Source organism: Neodiprion virginianus, chromosome 6, assembly GCF_021901495.1.
Source record: "Neodiprion virginianus isolate iyNeoVirg1 chromosome 6, iyNeoVirg1.1, whole genome shotgun sequence".
Lineage (NCBI taxonomy): Eukaryota > Metazoa > Arthropoda > Insecta > Hymenoptera > Diprionidae > Neodiprion > Neodiprion virginianus.
This window is the reverse complement of record NC_060882.1, coordinates 5,501,899-5,522,103: the sequence shown is the minus strand read 5'-3', so window position 1 is coordinate 5,522,103 and position 20,205 is coordinate 5,501,899. Positions and strand designations below refer to the sequence as shown.

At 39.6% G+C, this 20,205-nt stretch overlaps 2 protein-coding genes across 3 annotated transcripts in view; one reads left to right on the top strand and one right to left on the bottom strand.

Annotated features, from left to right (window-relative positions):
• LOC124307259 (dynein axonemal heavy chain 1-like) overlaps positions 1–20,205 on the bottom strand; it is a 67,805-nt gene that overhangs the window by 27,117 nt on the left and 20,483 nt on the right. The gene's annotated exons all lie outside the window — the stretch shown is intronic.
• The window catches only part of LOC124307065 (thyrotropin-releasing hormone receptor-like), a 28,432-nt gene that overhangs the window by 3,348 nt on the left and 4,879 nt on the right, over positions 1–20,205 (top strand). The window contains exons 2-3 of one of the 2 annotated variants that reach the window (XM_046768383.1): positions 18,737–18,911; positions 19,149–19,254. In XM_046768383.1, the coding sequence (XP_046624339.1) occupies positions 18,737–18,911; positions 19,149–19,254 (281 nt within the window). Of the gene's footprint in view, positions 1–18,736; positions 18,924–19,148; positions 19,255–20,205 lie in introns of both variants that reach the window. The other variant, XM_046768382.1, reaches the window with a different exon arrangement.

Below are 20,205 nucleotides of genomic sequence, written 5' to 3'. Positions count from 1 at the left end.
ATACTATGTACGTAAGTCGTTAAGCGTTGATTGTGTGAGAGGCGCGAGTATTGGCCCGTTGGTGCACCGTGTTATTTTCAGCCCGCTTATAAATACCTATCCGACGCTTATGTAAGCGTGCCATTCATCTTCATAGTAGTTATAAACCCAACGCCAGTGCAATTCGATGCAAACGACGTATAATAATTCATTTTTTTCATCTACCCACGCTTCTGCTTACACCTCAATTTAACAGTCTGTGGAGGCAAAAAAAAAAAAATTCAGACACCTCAACTCAGGGAGAAATTAAATTAAATTGGATTAGATACGTGAATACGAACGAGAATTTCGAAATTTGCCGCCGTATTCGGTTTCCAAAAATCCCTCTCGACACGAGCCGTAAATTCAAACGTAGTTGGGTGAAACGGAAGAGGTGAAATAGCTTTTTTGCCACCAGTCTTCTTTTTTTGACGTATGAAAGAGACGTTCATTAGCCGCACCCCGTGTCGTAAACTTGAACCTGACCTCCCACCCTCTCGCTCAATTTCTCTCTCTTGCTATTTTCCTCGTTTCTATCCGTCCACCCTTACTTTCCAGAAACCGCAGGTGCCGCGGAAGAAATTCTAAACGTAGTTATACGTCATTTCCTACGATAAAAAAAGTAACTCCCAGAGTTCCAATCTCCCGGGTAAGAGGTTTCGCCAAATGAAAAATCCGCTTGGACGATCTACTTTCCTTGTATCAACTCTACAAAAGTAAGGCGGATTTTCCTTTTTCTCGTGATCGATACAGCGACTTTAGTAAATACTGCCAATTCTGACAAATTAGCAGGTAGGTTCTGTTTCTCGTGAAAAAAACTTCGAAGTCGACGCGTAACCCTTCGAAATTTCAAAGGCAAAAATACGTGTCGGCAGATGTTCGGCTTATAGACGATCCATTTTCCCGCGATTTTACCGTAAAAATATCAACAACAATGCTATGTTTAGACATATTTTACCGAGCGACATCTAGACGAAGAAAAACGTAGGATTTTGGGCATCTGAAAGCCGAAGGATCCCGTTTTTCGGGTCGAGGATTAAGTTTGTTCTTCATCCCCAGTGTGTGCAGCGTCTTAGTCGGAGAGGTAAACGAAGAGAGATCGTGAGATCACTTTCCGTATTAATTGATTGATCGCTGCGGATCGTGAAAAAAGGGGGATCGCATTGGATCGCTTAATTGATGGAAACGACCTACGTTTCTTCGGACGACGAGTGTCTTTTATCTCCGTATGAAACCCAGGCCTGTGTAAGATGACGCACAACTCCCTTAGAGTTGTTCTTGACGACCCGATAAAACTCCACCAGCACCCTCAGAGTCGGTATTTACTTCAGTTGCGTTGAACGCCGACGCAGGAAGTCGCCCCGAATTAGAAACGACGTTTTCAGATCGGTTTCAAGTTTTCCGCCAATTGCGTATTAAGAGTCGTTAACGTTTTCAGCTTTCAGCGAAGTTCGATTTCAACGAATTCAACGATTCAATTCCATCCAACGGTACAACGAAAAAAGGAAGAGAAACACCCCTGAGGGTAAAATTAAATTGATATAAAATCGGATCGCGTTGCCGAGAAACGTATCGAATATTATCTAATGTACAACTAACGTGAATCAGGGAATCGACCGGTGATAAATTTTGGCCATCTTCCAGGGACTTTACCGCAACTGCTTTGTACCCACGTGTGACGAAAAATCGATAGTTTATCAAACAGTTCGGTTATACGGTAAAAATGGAATTCAAAATAAACGTACAAATTCAAGAGACCAATATTCAATTGGTCGAAATGAAAATCCGAAGCCGATGATAAATTGGTGTTATGTGTATATATATATTGTAGATTGCAGAAATACTTGACGACAACTTTCAAATGGTATCTCTATACTTTGCGATAAATAAATCGTCAATTTTAATGCTAGATATATCAAAGACAAGTAGGAGGCAGAATGTTTTTTGCGTCAACTAAAAAGCCCTATGTAGATTTCTTCGATAAAATACCGAACACCCAGCACAATATGTTAGCAAGGGACGTCAGCAAAAATTGATATGCACGCTACGATACACCCTCCCTCCTCTCTCTCTCTCTGTCTGTCTCTCTTTGTCTCTCTCCATCCATCCATCTATCCGTGTCCCTCTTGTCTTTTAACTGATCGCATTGCTGGACACGAGAACTGAGTTTACGCACGGCAAAGATCGGTCGCAACACAGCTGCAAGCTTATCGCCAAAGTGTATGATATTCGCCGAGGCAAACATAGCTTATCATTATTCCTCGTTCACTTTGCAGCCACTCGTTTAACCGAACCCGCCTGCGTTATAGATCCCGATATCACGTTTACCGGGTGTAATGAATAATCGCCCTAATGCCCGGGGGATTTTCACGCGCGGTAAAAAGGCGCCGAAGATCATCCCGAAGCCCAGACACGGTGAGGGAAGTGATTTGTCACAGAAAAATAATTTTCAAACCAGTTTGGGAGGCTCGTGAAAGTTACTCAATTTTTACACTCGCATATCAGTCGGCTGAAAAGACCCTGTTTCGTGAAATCAAAGCGCGTGAGCTCAGAGGTTTCGCAAATTAACGAGATAAATTTTCGAGAGCAAAGCGAGCCCTTACGAAAGTTGACGCTTTAATAATTCCGGCAGAAGGTGATCCGGAAACAGCTCATTTCCACCAGCTTTTGGGTTCAACAAGTACCGGGGATTCCTTGATGCGGTGATTCGAACTTGTCGGAGAAACCTACCGCAGTACTCCTTTCCTTTCAACTTTCCCCCGCGTACAAACATGTACCCTGAAATATTCTAATTATATGGATGTAGACGACGAGGAAAATTTGTCGGCAAGCCCAGGCTAAATTAGCTTTCACAACCGTTTGTAAATACTTGAGGAAATACGTTTCGGCGATGGTGAATCCTCCCGAAGACCCGTGAACTTCAGGATCGTAGCTAGGTATTTCAATGTCGCGTGTTTAAAAGTGTTGGAATTTGACCAACCGAACGGCAACTCGATCCGCGTGCCATTTAGGGACCACTAATTCACACCGAATTGAATCTGTGGAATTTCTCTAGTAAAATTCCCGGACGATTTTCACCACGGGTCGAAATTCGGTCGTAATCACGATTCATCGAAATCAGACGGCGCTAAATTATTTCTCGGCATATACGGGATCGAAGATCGTGTGAAAATTTCAACTATTAATCATATTCGCGTACAGTAAATTATACCCGTCGTCCGCTTGTTCCACCTGTTTTTACCCGGTAATCCGTTACCTGCAACGCAAAAATTCATTTTGCATTTCGACACGACAACCGTTGTCTTTTATGTACGAATCAGGAAAAAGTCTGCGAAGAATTGATAATCCACCACCAGGGTGCCGATTTTGCAGGTGAGCCCGAAAGATTTATTATACGTCTGAAGATGTTTTTTGGCGGGTATATGAAAAAGCGCGAGGGACTGATCGTGAAATTTTTTTTTTTCATATTTTCTCTTCTTGCCTGATTTCCCGCGAGTATCCATCCGCGCGTAACGAGCACCGGATGTGATCTTCGCCAAGGATAAAGCGATCCCCATATTTTCACACTTCGGAGATAGTATTATAACACTCCGGAATCGAAATCTGCGTCCAAGCTATGAATAACCAGAGTGGTGAGTTTTGAATACTTCATAGTGAACGAAAGCTGCTCAGCTCTTTGCTCCGTCTATTTCTACCGCAAGCTGTCATTTATATATAAATCCGTTGTATCACACGACAAAATCGGGCGAATAAATCGGCCAGTCTCGCGTTTATACATCGGCGGGAAATAAGGAAGGAATCAGACGTTCGAGGACTTGAAATTCATCATCTTCGATTAGGGTTTCAATAATATCAATAACCGAATACCACTCCAAGTTTTACGAGTTAACGATTTTCACGGTCGGTTATTTTTACCCGTTGTATCAAAACCGACGTTTTGACGTTCAAAGCTCCGAGGCAGCAGATAATATATGTAATATAAAGTCTCGGTATGATATTGGCGATGCCGTTTGTTTACCCGACGAAAGAAGCTTCTACCCAATAAGCTGTCTCTAACGAGAGACAGAGAAACGTTTAAAGCAGAAAGGCAGAGCGTTAAGGAGAGTGGAAAAGAGAAAGGAAAAAAATTCTCAAATCTATTCGCGGTTCTTTGCTGCTATAATTACCATCCCTGTTGCTATTCTCGTCATCTGTAGAAAATAAATATGACATAAGGTGACTCAAAGCAGTTTATACAGCCGTCCCTCCACCCCCTGCAACCGACTTATATTACCCGCAGCGTCAATTTCCACCGATGTGATATGATTTTTAACGATAAATTGATGGCGGTAAAACGGAGGAAAATAGATAATTTATACAGTATATTGACAAATCGACAAAATGTTTATGAACAGTTTATTCAACGCGATGCGATGACACGCGAGGCGTTCGGATGAAATATTAAAAATAAAAACATTCGCACCTACGTAAATTTCTACGTAGCGTATTACATGATATTATATAAGTTTTTTCGATCATTCGCCAAATCCACGAAAGAAAAACAACTCAATCAACAAAAGAGAGATTCAGCTCGGGATTATTCTCCCGGCAGAATTTATTAGCGGAAATACATCCGGATTACCGGATAGACGAGAAGCTCAGCGAAATTAGAAACTAAACCTGTTCGTTATACCTCGGAGAAATTTGGAATAATCATTGTTGATGTAATACGAATCGATGCTGGGCTAGTTGTGGAACTAGTTTTAAGAAACTGTTGCCCGAAACTTTTCGAGTTTCGGTCTAATTTAATACGCGAGGGTTCAGAGGTCACGTTGAGCGTTGAACTAGCGTATTCATGCGAGCATTGTCGCCCTCCTGAGTGAATTAGCATGTCATCACAGTGAATGAACGAGCCTCGATGGAGCCGAACCTCGAAGCTGTTGCACAGAGATCGCGGTTGGATAAACAAAACTAGGCGACTAGGCCAGTGGGCGAGAAGAGTGACGATTCGGAGCTTGCGGCTAGAAATAGCTGACTATGGAAAATAAGGCAGGGATTGAGGATGAATGGGATCTTGTAAAGTGTGAATAAAAATTTGTAAGAGTTGTAGAAGAGAAAAAGTTGTGAAAGTTACGAAAATACGAATTAAATATCGTTCGAATTACGTGGCAGAATTCAGTTTGAACAAATTCGGGTGACCCAAGCTAAGATATCAACGATTTGAGGAAAGGTTTTACAATTGCAATGGCGTTTTTGATAAGATTCTATTATTTTTCAACTCATTTTGATCGCTTAGCAGATTTCTACGAATTGCCTGAAAAATATTTGAAAAATCTTTCATCGTAGTATAGTTACAACCCTCGAATAGTTGTACCGTACTTACACAATCTATGTCTGTCAACTCTAAACATAAATATTTGTAAAAAGAAATTTCAAGCGATCTATGGAGATCTCTTTAGCAAATAGAACGAGCCCAAAAACACAATAGAATCGGTTGTAAAACACGAGAGTCAAATAAGCGTTTCAAACATTGGAATTATGAAATATTTTTCTACATTGTTAATATCTGAGATTGTCTGTCGCGAAATTGCTTAAATTAAATTTTATAACAAAGCAGGGGTGAGGGTGTTTCATTCGTTTTTGGTAGAATTGGTGGAGATAAAATTGTTTTTTCTCCTCTTAACTTTTTATACAAGCGGTAAGGCTTATTCATCCTCAATTCAAGACTTGGCGCTGAAGTGCAAGATCATGAACCCGGCAAAAACATTCGTGATAATTGATCACTTTCCCAGATTAATTACCACCCGGGATTATTCCGTCTCCATTTGCTATTCATTCCTGCGGCTCGCGGACTGACAGGCTCGTTACGCTTTGCAGCGCGTAGAGAATGACGGGCGAGGTGCGATTTACGGGGAGTTCGAAGAGTTTTCGCCATAACTTCGTTGCTCTGTCGCTGAATTACCTCCCATTCCATTGCGATTACGGCAAGTTTCGGTTTCTTCGAAACTCTTTCGTCGCCGATGCGAAGTCAGCTTTCTCAAACCGCTCGCCGTTCGAAATTGGGCAATGACATTATACATTATACGGTAATTTAATCAGGTAAGAAATTTGAGACCTTTTAGGGTGTTCTTGGAAACGTTTTACGGTCGTTAAAATTTTGGCAAATTTAATTCGGATCCAAGGAAGGTCACCTGGAAAAGTGAGCGGGTCTGACTCGTGGGGGAAATTTAATAAGTCAACGTTATTTACGGTGTGGAATTAGGGACCCTGGGTAAATGCATGTTGAACGAACGATTTGAAGCGGTCTGTGTTTTCGAGTAGACTTTGTCGGATCAACAGAAAATTGATCTTGATTTCTGAAGAATTAGAATATGTATCTTTCGGTAAATTAATCTCAAGCCAAATTGAGCCGAAAAATTTACACGCTTTGTACAACATTGTACCGTTCTGCTCGATTTTTTCGAAACAATTATCGCACGCAATAAATATACCTAAATATAGGTACACGTATGAATGGCGGGGCAGAAACGAGAGGAGATATTACGAGGGAATTCGATTATGGCAGGGCGAGGGAAAGCTTGTTGTTTATACGTTAAAAATAACCTGCGCGCCTTCCGAATGATACACAATGCGCGGTATGTCGTGTTCGGAAATGACTTCAATTATGCCGGATCGAATTCGAATTCTTTATTCTCCGCATTGAATTGCGTACCTTTTTTTCGCGTTTATCAGATGTACGATAATAGCTGCAGACTCGATATGTAACTTATATATCTATGTGCAAAAGAGGCGGAGAGAGAGCGAGAGAGACGGAAAGTAACGAGTGGGTTTAAAAGTTAATTGGACACAGGAATGTAATGTATATGTTGGTGTGGAAATAAACGAGAGGACGATGATAGCGGGAAATTTAATCGAAGCTTTTCCATTCCGAAAAGTGTGATCGATGGGAGTTAATTGCCGCGTGAATTTAATCTGCACGTCCTGTTTTATTTCACAGTTTTTACGATTTTATGTGAGTACCTACCTACTTTTCTGCCTGCATTGCAGCGCGTGGGACGAAACTGCCTCATTTCTCCTTACTGTTACATCGCTTGCCAATTACCACTGCTCGGGGAAAAATTCATTTTTTGCACGTCTCGCGGGACGTTGAAAGAAAAAGACGGGATAATATACGCAAGCTTTATTTTTGGCTCCGGGTTTACCTTCAAGGACGCGTAGTTTTTTCCATTGATCAAGCTAGTAATTACCAATATTCGTTGTCGAAAATTTGACTTCCTGGTCGAACGAGAAAAATGAGAGAAAAAAATGTTGTCTCATCGCCAACGTAAAACGATATCGATAATATGATCTCGTTTATACGCAGTGAAAATTGTTCAACATTTTGTCGGAACAGAACGTGGGAAGAAAAATGGTGGGATTAGTTTTTGACAGTGAAATTTTCCGAACGACGAAAAAACTATTACGTGGTTACCGATTTCACGTACCTTACAACAATCGAACGAAATTCCTGGAGAACAACTCCGTTAACTTTGCCGTCAAAGCTTTGCATGAAAAACTTTCTTCTATGAGACGCATGCGTAAGTGGATTGTATGTTATACCGTATGAATAAAAAAATTTTAAATTGTTCAATTTTGCAAAATATGCAGGCGAAGGAAATTTAGTTACATGCTTGATAAATCGAATTTTTATTGCACTTGCTTTGTTCTTTAGTCAAACGCGACAATTCTTCGAAGAAACGAAAAAAATTTCTTTTACCGCGCTTAAAATAAAGTTGACGTGCATAAATTATACCAAGAAAAATTTGTAATTACGATTACCATACAACCCTTAACTAATTTAAGTTTTTACCATAATCGAAAAACCTTGTTCTGCATACGCTACGTAAATATGAGTTTTGTAACTGTGACTAAAAAATCCAGGGCGTTATTATAATTATTCGTAATATATTATCTTCTAACGACCGTTCGTATAACGAACGTTTAAGGACTTGTTTGATAACTAAAAAAAAATGTCTTAACCCGAACGAACGGATTTAATATCGCAATAACGAGAAATATGCAGAACTGACAAAGCTCTAATTACCATAAACAATTACTTGCATATTACGTTTTTTCTTTCACTCAAACCGCTGTTATAAAAAAGATACCCGATCAGTAAAAAAATTTCTTTTACCCGCTGTGTAAAAAATGAAATTTTTCTCCGCGTACACGCTGAAATATTACCAATGCAAACTCCGAATGGCGCACTAGAAAAACCCAGTCTGACCTTTGGTACAGGTGCACGTAACCCGTGTAACGAATGCATGCCGCACACCTAGGTGTGCATTCTAGAGGTTAAATTGCACCGCGTAGGTAGATTCAGGCTGGGTACGTATAAGGTATAACCTTTACCCGTATTACGCGCGTTGGGAAATTACACTCCCTATTTTATGGTGAGAGTTTCACCGGCCTCGCGTCATCCCTCCTGTGGTTACTACGTGCGTCCCCATTGTGTGCCGTATAATTTTGTAACGCAAATCAGAGAGGGACAGAAGCTCGAATGCATCTCTCGGCATGCGACGCGAGACTCCATTAGCGGTAGGCCTCGAAGAGACGAACCTTTTCCACCCTCGCCTCGCCACGAAGGCTTTTTCTTCAGTTTCTTTCATTTGCCCCTATTTTCTTCCGCCTCTTTGTTTCGCCGAAATCTCACAGCCCGAAACGTTTGACTAACCGCTTTTTTTCCCCGTTGTGTAAAACGTAGGTTTTAGACTCGATCTTCGGTGCGTATGCGATATGTGTAAAGTTGTGAAGAATTTTTTCGATTCTTTTCGGTGTTATTCAATTTTCGAGATATTCGAGCCAGTCGCCCAATATTGATGTTTGAATTCTGATTCATTGTTTAGATAATCGTAAGCGACAATGGATTCCTAGTGGTGAAATTTTTATTCGTCGTTTGTTTAAAAAAAACCTTGTAAACTTCGTGAAATTATATGAGAATCGCAAGATTATAGATTACCTGATTACGGATCCCGTATAACAAAAACAGTTAGACCCGAAGGATATTAATCGAATTACACCAAGCGTATACATATAGAGTGATTATCTATCGACGGAACGAACCGTTGACTGCTATAATTTAATGCGCGTGCGCTAAAATTCCAGAGCAGTTCTTTGTCAGGGCGACCAACAGTCATTAAATTCAAATGACAGATCGCCGTGATGTATGTAACCGCAAAAATTTTTGCGCCTACGTTCGTGACGGTTGGTCACTTGGCAAACAGCTGTTCCCCGATTTTGGCGCATGCGTATTAAACCGTAGCAGACCATTTGGTCGATAGATAATCAATCTGTATAACGGGTAAAATATAATATTTATTTTTAATATAATATAAAATATAATATTTTTCGATACAGCTGGAACATTTTACAGAATATATGAGAAGCACGCAGAGAAATTTCGAAGCGTTTCGGAGATTGTCAATATTCGTTGGGAAGAGCCCAAAGTATAACATATACCTACTCCATATCAAAATTCACACGAATTGGGAAGTTTTAATGGAAATATATCCGACGTTTTTAAATTCGCGAAATTCTTATCCATTCACAAGAATCTAAAATAAAGTGCCCATTGGTCCCAAAAATTTTCTAATTTTTTTCACGGTTTCAGATTACATTATATGTATTTATAAATTTTATGCCATTACTGTAATTATATACTTACTACTTATACATGTCTGACGGAGTGGATGTGTACTTCTAAATCGGTCTCAAGTTCACGTATAATATAAATTGAAAAGCTAAACGGTATAATAAAAGATATATTATAGCGTTAGGCAAGCACGTGTACGCCATGCTTGTGTTGCGTGCGTTGTACAAACGAATTGATACGCGGCCAATAACACCTTCGAAGAGAGCGTGTATTAAATTCTCGTCAATCTTATACGTAATACAACGTGTATCCTCAACGCGGCGTTTTCCTCAATTCGAAGATCCGACATTCGGTAATCCGTAAACACACCCTTGAAATTAGACAATTTCGAGAGACGCTACTTGAAAAATGATGGATTTTAGGAATATACCGGAAACTCGGGAGAGTGAATATTTGACTCGAAACACTCGCCGCGCATCGCGATTCGACGATGATTCGTTACACCTAAACGTTGTTGATCCCGAGGCAAAATCCAGCACTTTGTAGCCAACCCGAAATCGGGCCGAGAGGACTTTGATGGATCCTCCTGAACTAGAAATTGTGAGCTTTGGAATTCGGCCAGCAATGAGTGTTTCACGAACGTGGAAATCGACTGTGGAATCTTTACCGGATCGGAGTAGGAGGAAAACTTTGTGCGAGCGTTTTTTTATTAATTGATTTTTCTTCCTTATACAACGAAGTAATACCGCGTATACGTACAATTGTACAGTCAACGTTCCTGCAGACACGTCGCATCAATTTATGAGTAAAAAACGAATGGCGGGACGCTGTTTGGTTGCTTTCAAATTTGGGGAATAGGTTCACACCTTTCATACTTCGCACCTATTCGCCTTGTAGGTTTTATACGGGATTCCCTGACGAGATCGATCGGTGTTATCAGCAAACCTGCGACGTTTCTTTAACCTCCCGCGGGAAATTTGAAGACCATAATAAAAGGAGATATGATATTTCTGTTTCTTTTATTCGACTCCCTCCTTCATTATGCCTTTTATTCTTCGTGTATATATCCAGCTGTATATTATACTTATATCATGTATTGTCTGAACAAATGGAGTAGCGAAAAAGGCAAAAACAGACGAATGGAAAGAAAGAGAATAAATGTAGAGAGAGAAGAGAGAGACGGAGAGCTTTGTTCATATCAACGGTTATTACGGACGTTCGATGTAATTAGTGAAACATTGCTGTTTTTCACTTATTTATTTCTTTTTCTTTTGAGCAATACCTCATTATACTTCATTTCGTACCGCTCGGCATTTTCTTTTCTACAATTCGGAATCAGAGGTATATTAGATGGCTGTATTTGATCTGACATTTTCAACGACGCGGACTTTACGGAAGTTGACAGGACCGGAAAGAAATGTCCTGTGAAATTCAATTTATTCGGTTTTTCAGAGGAAAAGTGAAAGCTTGAGCAAATAAGAAAATACCCGTACCTTATTCGATATTCTTTGTAGACGTGGGCGGAGGTCAGACGTGAATGAAAAATACGTGCCGAAAATTCCGGTGTTATTTACAATATTTAACCCAAATCACCGAGTGTTGATTTTTTATCATACAATTATAAACAAGTACAAATATCTGTTACTTACACGCGTTTCAAAGCCAGATGCAATACATTCGCAGATCAAATGTAATTTGAGACTTGCTTCTAATATAAATACCTGCGACTCTCGCAATTTCATTTCATGAAATCCATTGCTCCGTTTCGAAGTAGATTTGAAGGTAACGCTGTTCATCCTTGACAGATATTTCAATACTTTTTCTAGGAGTCAAGAAACAACGGATTTAATAAAAGACTGCCTTCTTACCAGATCCTCTGTACGCTGAGAGAAATTTCTAGTACCTGTTACCGCTCAGTCCTTAACTTTTTCGTTTTTTACCACGATCGAAAAATATACTTCTAGGTAGAAAATAAAAATCAGTTTTCTAGCTGTTACCAAAAAGTCCAGTATCCCTTACTATTCTTTCTCGTTATCATCACTGTTACTATATTTTCTTGTAACTGTTGCGAAAATTTAACGCTTGTGCAGCAATAAATTGACGTTAAAGCCTCACTTGACTAAAAAAGTAGAGTAAACCTCACAAATTGATTTTGCGTTGCAGTTACCAAAAAAAAAGATCGACCATAGCGCAAAATGGTTACGTGTACCTTGTTTTTCGTAATTCCAACAATTTTTCTAGTCACTGTAACAAATGAAATTTTTCTCAGTGTACAAAGGGTGAAAGTACGCGTTATGCCGACGCGTCTGACGATCCTTTGACTCGGTGAAACAATTCGAGATATGTTTATTCAGTATCGTTGGATTTGGGAGTCGCGTTGGTAAATCGACCGAAGTAGTTCTGCGGTAATAATAACCGTACTCTACAGTCGATTCGAAACTGCACTGCACTGCATTTAAGGAGATAAACCACCACGGCAGTTTATCAAAAAATGAATCGCAAATAAAATTACCACACTTTATCCCACTGTGAGAAAATTTTACTCCAGGCAAATCCCAGACAAACAGTATAAATTACGCGTACCTTGTAACATATGCGCGGTGTCTCGAAAACCGCGGGGTTCGTATTTTCCGCGCAGCGCACCGTCTCGACGGTTTCGCCTTATTCTGCCGTATAGCGTCAAGGTGACGGCTGAAAACACCCACAGCTTTCGACGATCCTGCGGTTTCGTCGCCACGTATCTGTATCGCCAACGACATTCGTGGCATTTGCCGTCTGCTAGGAGTTAAAATTTCGCTGCAGATCGGCCCGATAAATAATGCACGATACGTGCCTAAGCCGTGGTTTTCGCACCACAGCAATTAATTAAGGACCAAGGACCATGAGCTAACCTCCCCCCCTCCACTCCGCAATTATAACACGCTACCGCACGAATCGCAAAATCGCGTCTCGACTTGGGACTATTGCTGTGCGATTAATCGATTAATGGACAGCTTCGATCAATCATTTTTCGATTAGTTAAACCGATCGATCGACAATTTCGATTCATATACCGATTGACCTGCAGAATTATTATGAGGCAACTTGGATTAATTGATTAATCGAAGCTACCGATTAATCTATTGATTACACAATACGAGTTTCGACTCAACCGCCGGCTACTAAACCCAAGCCTTGATCGAATTATTTTCAAACATTGTCGTATTCAATGGTCTTGACGAGTTTTGATTTTCCCTGGTTTAGGTGTAAATCGAAATTTTTTGCTCCATTTTCTCGGCTTTCCATGCCACCAACTCTGTATTGTATGTGGTGAATGGTATTTTATTGATTTGTTTTATTTTTTTTATTCTTCTGACGAGGAAAACACGGAGAAAAATACGTAATATGAAATGCCTGTGACCGATGCAGGATATACGCCCCACCGAATATCAATAAGCGCATTTCTCCCTTTTTAGGGAACAGATGTTATTCCCTGTCATTTGAACCGCGTCAATTTTCAAGGAGAAAAATATCCCGACGCGTATTTCGATTCTTCGGAAGCGAAGAAAAAGAAACGCGTCTGTATTCGAAGAAAGAACGTAGTATACGAATTCCGTGTTACATTCGTGATTTGAATTCCTTGGCGGAAACATTCTAACACGACCGTAATAATACGATTGTAGGTTGCGAATTGATTTTTTACCCTTTCGCACATCGATCATCGTTTGTACAACAATACGTATTAATAACTCGATCAATTCACACGTAAAATGAACGACAACGGTGAAAAAGTGCTTCAATATCCTCCTGAAATTTCGTATAAATTTATTGCTTCTGATGGCGGATCAATGATAAAGATGAAGGTAAACTATAGCGAGATCATCGCAACAATGAGGCTGCAGTCACGTGTCATTACGCATATATTAAACACCTATTAGCAAGAGTGAAGTTGTTGTCGGTGAATCCGTGAGGGATGATATCGATGAAACGGGACTAATTGTTGTTTGAAATACAGGATCGCAGTTCGCTCGACGCCCCGTCCGTTGTATATTTCTTCAATAAATTGCTGCAGGATCCGTTGCCGACTAATTTTTCAAAAATAACTTGCTTATATCGAACGAATTATCGGACAAAGTCCGAACTCGGCGTTTGATTTTTTCCGTTACCATTAAAAACTGGGTAAGTTATAAAATTTACCGAGAATAAGCGGGAGAAGCAAAAAGTTTAGAAGTGAAATTCCTCAGCCTTCCCTGCAGCAGATTTTCCACCCTAAACCCTAACCGCGAAATTCAATTTTCTTTATTCGACGTCCGTTTTTTTGCCGTGTGGAAAATAAAAGGAAAATTACCGTTAAGTAACGCGAAAATTTTTCGGTTCAAGATTTTACAAGATATATTAGCTGCTCGTATTTTCTCGGAAAATATTTCCATCCTTTCATCATTTCCACGATTTTCTCCAGATCCTTTTAATACGTACCACAAAGCCGATCTGGAAACACGCCGGCTGACCGAGCGTCGGGTTTAACTACTTACGGCTCGTTGGATAAAGCTGCGCTGAGGTTGATGGCCGATCCTCTTTGCTCCGACGTTTATTCGCCTGTCCCATTAACCCAAGATGTTCAATTACGCGTTACATGCGGTGTTTACGTGTGGTTAGGTCCAGAATCGACCGGGTGAAAATGTCAGTCGGAATTAACAGCCTCGTCACCGGTATTTTTAGTCGTATCATGGAACGATCTTTCCAGCTATCGCCAGCGAATTGGGTATCGTTACAACAACGTTGTAAATATTCTTGGAATTGTAATAAAACATTTGATAAAAGGAACTCGTTTGGTTTAATTATACTTAGCGGTAAGAGATTTTTCTGGTTATTTTTTCAATTTACTACATTTTTTCAGTTAAATCAAATCATCCCGACCGTACACAATATGAATATCGTACGTAACGCGTACTAGATTTTTCGGTTAGAGGTACAAAACTCGTTTTCATCTTGAATCCAGAACGCGTATTATTTGATTATGTTAAAAACCGAAAATAGTCAAGGATTGATTAACAGCCACGGATGGAAATTTTATCTCGTTTATTTTTTACCCTTTGACGAGGTTGAGCCAAGTTCAAATAATCGCTGATTTCAAGGATGCGAAATCCGGTTTGGCACAGCCGAATTCATACGCATTGCAGTGCTCTCGATTTTTATTACCATATCGTGGGTCCGCAGCTCGACTTAAGCTAGACGGTTGATGGGAACATCTTACGCGGAAAATTGAAAAGAAATTTTTTCGATCCATCCCGAGGCTGAGGCGACCTATTACTTGCGCATAAATCACATTACATATACGGGTATTAGGTTCATAGAACTGAGCGCAAAAGCCACGTCGCGTGATATCGCTGAAACCGATATGCGTGCTACAAAAGCGTACGCATTTATGTAAATATGTAATATTATCGAGAATATGATTCGGATAAGGTTCTACCGTTATTCTGGTAAAAATCATGCCGTTTACATATCGATAAACGAACAGCGATTGTCAGGTCATTATCTAACGAGTTCAGGGTTATATTTCGCACGGTTTTCCCACCAGTTATTCGTAATTCGATATTCAACAACTTGAGCAGTCGTATCGGTGGGCGGATTTATTCGCAATATCGTTTCCGGTGTAAACTGCAGAGAGAAAATAATGAGGGAAAATAATCAGGCGGAATTTATGAAAGTTTCGGTAGCCATATTTAAGCTTTCAAATCGAATCCATAAGTCAAACTTAACTTACAATCCTACTTATCGCGGATTTCTCACGCGTGATCTAGCTTAAATTGGTAAATTGAATTTAGGCAACATTCTGAAAGGTTTCCAACGAAATTAATATATATATACACACGCGCCTTGTTATATACTCGCGTATAAGTATGCGCCGATGAATTAGGTTAGCAGAAAAGAGCCGCCCTTATACACTGACAAAAGATACGAAAGTTTAAGGTGATTCTACCGGACAAAGCTCGGGACACAATGGGGAGCTGCTTTGTGATAAAAAGGCAATCTTTCGATAAAAGGAAAGATTATTACACACGATATTCGCAAGAAAGAAGGCGTCGATCCTGGAGGCGAAAAACAATTTTCTTTCATGCGTGAAAAATAAATTCCGATATAAAAAAGGAGGAACAAATTAATCGGGTATTTAATTGCCCCCAATTCAGTGCCTAATTGAGTTTACCGCTTTTCCGACCATTCGTTTCGGGGTTTGATCCCCAAAGAGCGTAGACTCGAGAATCTACCAACTTCGGAGGGTTGATCATTGACTCTAGAATTAACTGTTTGTATAACTTGAAAAACTAATTACACGAAACCGAATTGGCGGGGGATTTTCATCGATCAACACTCGAACCCCGCGGATTTGAAGGAGCTCCGAAATGAAAGAAAGAGGGAAAAATATCTGAGGATAAAATACCATTAATCAAATGAAACGCGCGATGTTTCGCGATACTTTTTATTCCTCTTTCTCGTCATCCTCCTCAGCTTTCCGCAGCTTTTTTTCCCCCCGTGCACTTTATAAGAAAACAACCGCGCGAGGTCCTGAAAAATAAAAAACCAGTGGCAAGAAGAACTTTCATGATGATAAATTACATCGCTTTTACTATGACGTATACATATTACATATACGCGTATGTGTGTATAAACATTTGCGTAATAATTACTTTGAACATCGCTGTCGCCTGACACAAAACCTCTGGCCGATGTATATTAACATTAATATTATTCAACGCCGGATTAACATGACTAATAGCTAACGTAATTGTCACATCAAAAGGAATAATTGTAGTGTATATTCAGCTGTTTCACCGCGGACTGTTTGAACGAATAAATTCCTGTACACATAGAGCGTGCAAAGGACTTAGGCAGACTGATAAATATTATAAAACTTGAGTAATTGGTTATTGCCTCGTATTTGTAACGCTGATAGTTTTGCATCATCGACCTGCGGTGTCAAACGTTGCAACGAAGTCAAACCCACCGGGTTCTGTTGGACGTATGAAAAAAAGAAGAAAAAACAAGGAAGTTGATTAGCGTCGCGGATTGACGCTGCGTAGGGTGGCATATTGTTATTATTTTTTATTTGTCTCTCTCGTTCGTGTCCGCCATGCGGATAAATATATCGTTGAAAAACAATAATACTACTTAGCGCGATCGGAACCGTTCGCTTGACGAATTATCGGCGTTGAATTATATTACCCAACGAATATCGAAATGAAATACGATTATCCGTTGTATGTACGTCCATTGAATTTTGAACGATTTCCAATATACCAAAATATCATATCACATTTAGAGAACTTTGCTTTGCTTTTTTCTCGCTCACTCGTTTCTTCTTTACCTCATACAAAGGCTTTGAGGAAATTATAATTCGTACCGTGAAACCGATTCACGGTTCAGAACCGCCCCTTCGACCCTTAATACCGATTTCCATCCCCCGAGGAAATTGCGCAAAAGTAGGAAGGGTATTATGTAGAAAAAAAAAATAAAGAAATAAAAAAGAAAAGAAGAAAGAAAAAAACAACTTGAACCGCAGCACTTTCAAAGTCTGCAAATTGTTACCAGAAACGAATGAAACTCGGATATAATCGTGCGACGATGAGATTTCCGTACCGCCAGAAACGGACCGGAAAATTTATCAGATAATGGAAATACGGGTAAGAAAGTTTTCCACTCTTTAACTTCCCCTTTAGATCTATGACTGAAAAAGCCGATACCCATTATGAACAAACCTCGAAGTTACTCGCTGATATATATGCGAGGGTGAAAAACGGCTTTTGTTCATCCTGCGCCGACTCTAGTCGAGCTGCAAACGAGTTTGCAAATTTAAAATAAAATACGTTGAGTTGATTTGCCAAAGGTCTGTTTAAAAACCCGAAAAAAGAAATCGATGCAAATATAAACGAAAGCTTGGATATCGATGCTTCATTTCAAATTGCTTCAAAATTATTTCAAATCCAGTAGATTCTTTCGATTTCACTCTGTTATAGCTCACTTTATTCAGTAGACTATTTACTACAAGGCCGTTGAAAGAGATTTTCTCTTGTTTCAGTAATCAATTCAGTAATATTATTTTTTAATTTTCAACAATTTTCCAACAGTTTTGTGAAAACTATCAAATAAAATGAGCCACCGTAGACCAGTCGAAATCTGCTAGATTTTTGACAATTTTTAAGTGATTGGAACACAAGCGGCGATACTGGCTAAACTTTGTTTTTTACACTACCAGTATTTTCAAAGAGATCTTCGTGGCTTGCGACTGCAATAATTCAACAAATACTCAACTTGCGTCTGACTCGTTAGAAAATTAACAAAAAGCATGGATTTCAGGCCGACTTGCCACATTCATGTAAAACAGGACCGGCTCCAGACTTCCCGATCGCAAATTCGATCGAGTAATTAAAACCCGGGAACAAACTTTTGAGCAGTCTCGAATTCTTTACCTAAGAGTTTCAATTCACAGCGGAACTGAGTCCTGAAATTCTCGAGAGTCGAGAGCCTCTTTCGGTCGGTCTGATGAATAAGGCTTGAATAATGAACGCTATGCTTTCGGCTTTATGTTTATACTTTATCAACTGTAAGAAGAAAAATGAGATAAAAAAAACAACTTGTACAAATCATCCACCGGAATGAACCCATTATTCGACAGAGGCAGTTTTATAAAAGCTCATAAAAATGCGTAAAAAATATTATAACTTGTTCCACCCCGTGTGAAGTGGATAATTAAACGAAAATATATAATCGGAATTCGAAACTCATTAAAACCAGGCTTTATCTTCGTTTATAATTCATTTTCAATTTATATATATATATATTACATATATGTACAAAAGGTATAAGGGAGTTTATTACATGTTGTGCAAACGGACGGACCTCGTTTCTTGACGGAAAATAAACGCAGTCAATTCTCGATGGCCGGAGAGAAAGAGGGAGAAATTAAAGCAGGCAAAGGGATGAGTTAATGAAAATAGAGTAATCGGGGGTGTAATTAAGGTGAGAAAAGATGACCGTAATTTCCGCTCGATTATATTCGGCTCGTAAAATTTAGCAAGTTGGTGGTGAATTGAAAATTAATTGATCGTCGTCATTGTTGTTGTTTTCCAGAACGCCAGCAGCAGCAACAATGGAGCCGTCGGGATGACTCTCGTCCCCGAAATCGGGTGGCGAAGAAATCCGTCACAGCAGTCTTTCCATTCGTCGAAAAGTAATCATTCCCACCACTCGAGGCACCTGCCGCAAACCACATCGGCCGCCATCTACCCTCGATGTACTTACGGAGGTAATACCAAAGGTATTAAATACCTTTCCGCATCCCGAGGGGTGGTTCCCTTGCCTTGTGTAACAAAACAACAAGGGGAGGGTTTTACAGCGGATTTATTAACACCTCGTTATACGCAAATAATACGCTTCTTCGGGCGCTGCTTTGATGTATTTACAACACCATCCAATTTATGCGTATTTATCGACTGTTTAAAATAACGTTTGTTTTTCTTTTTGTGCTTTCTTCTTTTTACAGACGGAAGCGCCTCGTCCAGAAATCCAGCCTCTCCGAGGAATCAGCAGAGCATTACTAAAATGCTCCTCCTCATCAGCACCGTTTTTATACTGCTTAATTTACCCAGGTAATTTATTTACCGAGATTTCAATAACTCGAACCTTCTTTCACCCGGCCAACGCGTCAACGCTCTTCTTCTTTCTTGGCTTCGTTATTTCCATTCTATTTCAATTCTATTTCACGGGTATTACTGATTAACCGCGTAATATAGCCAATGAAAATACATTTTTTTTTTTTTTTTTCTGTTTTTGTTTTTCACCGCCAACAAGTGAATAAACGAATGCTCTTTGAATCCCCGGAATGTTCACTTGATTCGAGTGGACAATTATTCACTTATAAACGAGTCAATTTCCCTCTCATTGTGCGATTCGAAGATAACTTCAGACTTTTTTAAATTCAATTTAGTCGAGTGATCATCGATACGATTAACGGTAATTTCACAAAAATGGACGAATCACAATTTTTCAATAAAACCATCCGCTTGTCTGTGTAACTTTTGAGTTCAGTAGTGTTTTTCTTGAAAACTTCAACGTCTCTGCATACAATCGAAATTATACCAACGATCATTAATTTCTAACCTTGCGGTGTATGTAATATACATGTACCTATACATTTAAAGGGGGTATTTTCTTGAAAAATGATATAACTTGTGCAGATGATCAATCCGCAGCTATAACAAATAACTTTCAGAAAGTCTCGAGCTCCCGTTTCCATCGCTGCCACTAATCTCGCGTGTCTGTAAAAAAACTTGGCCTTTTCCGAAAACGGTTAGGACCCGACCGAATCCGATTTTCCCGATCCGTTAATCAAAGTCACTTGATGCATAAATTTTTACAACAGTCAGAACCCAGGCGGGAAATTCGATCAGGAATGATCAATCGAGGCGTGAAGTGAAAAAAAAAAGTCAAAATCACTTCGACGAGCTTGAAATATAGAACAGTGAAAAATTCTGGTTGGGTTAATAAATTGGAGAAAATTCTTTGAAATGTTCGATCGTAACATGTTTACGATTAAAAAA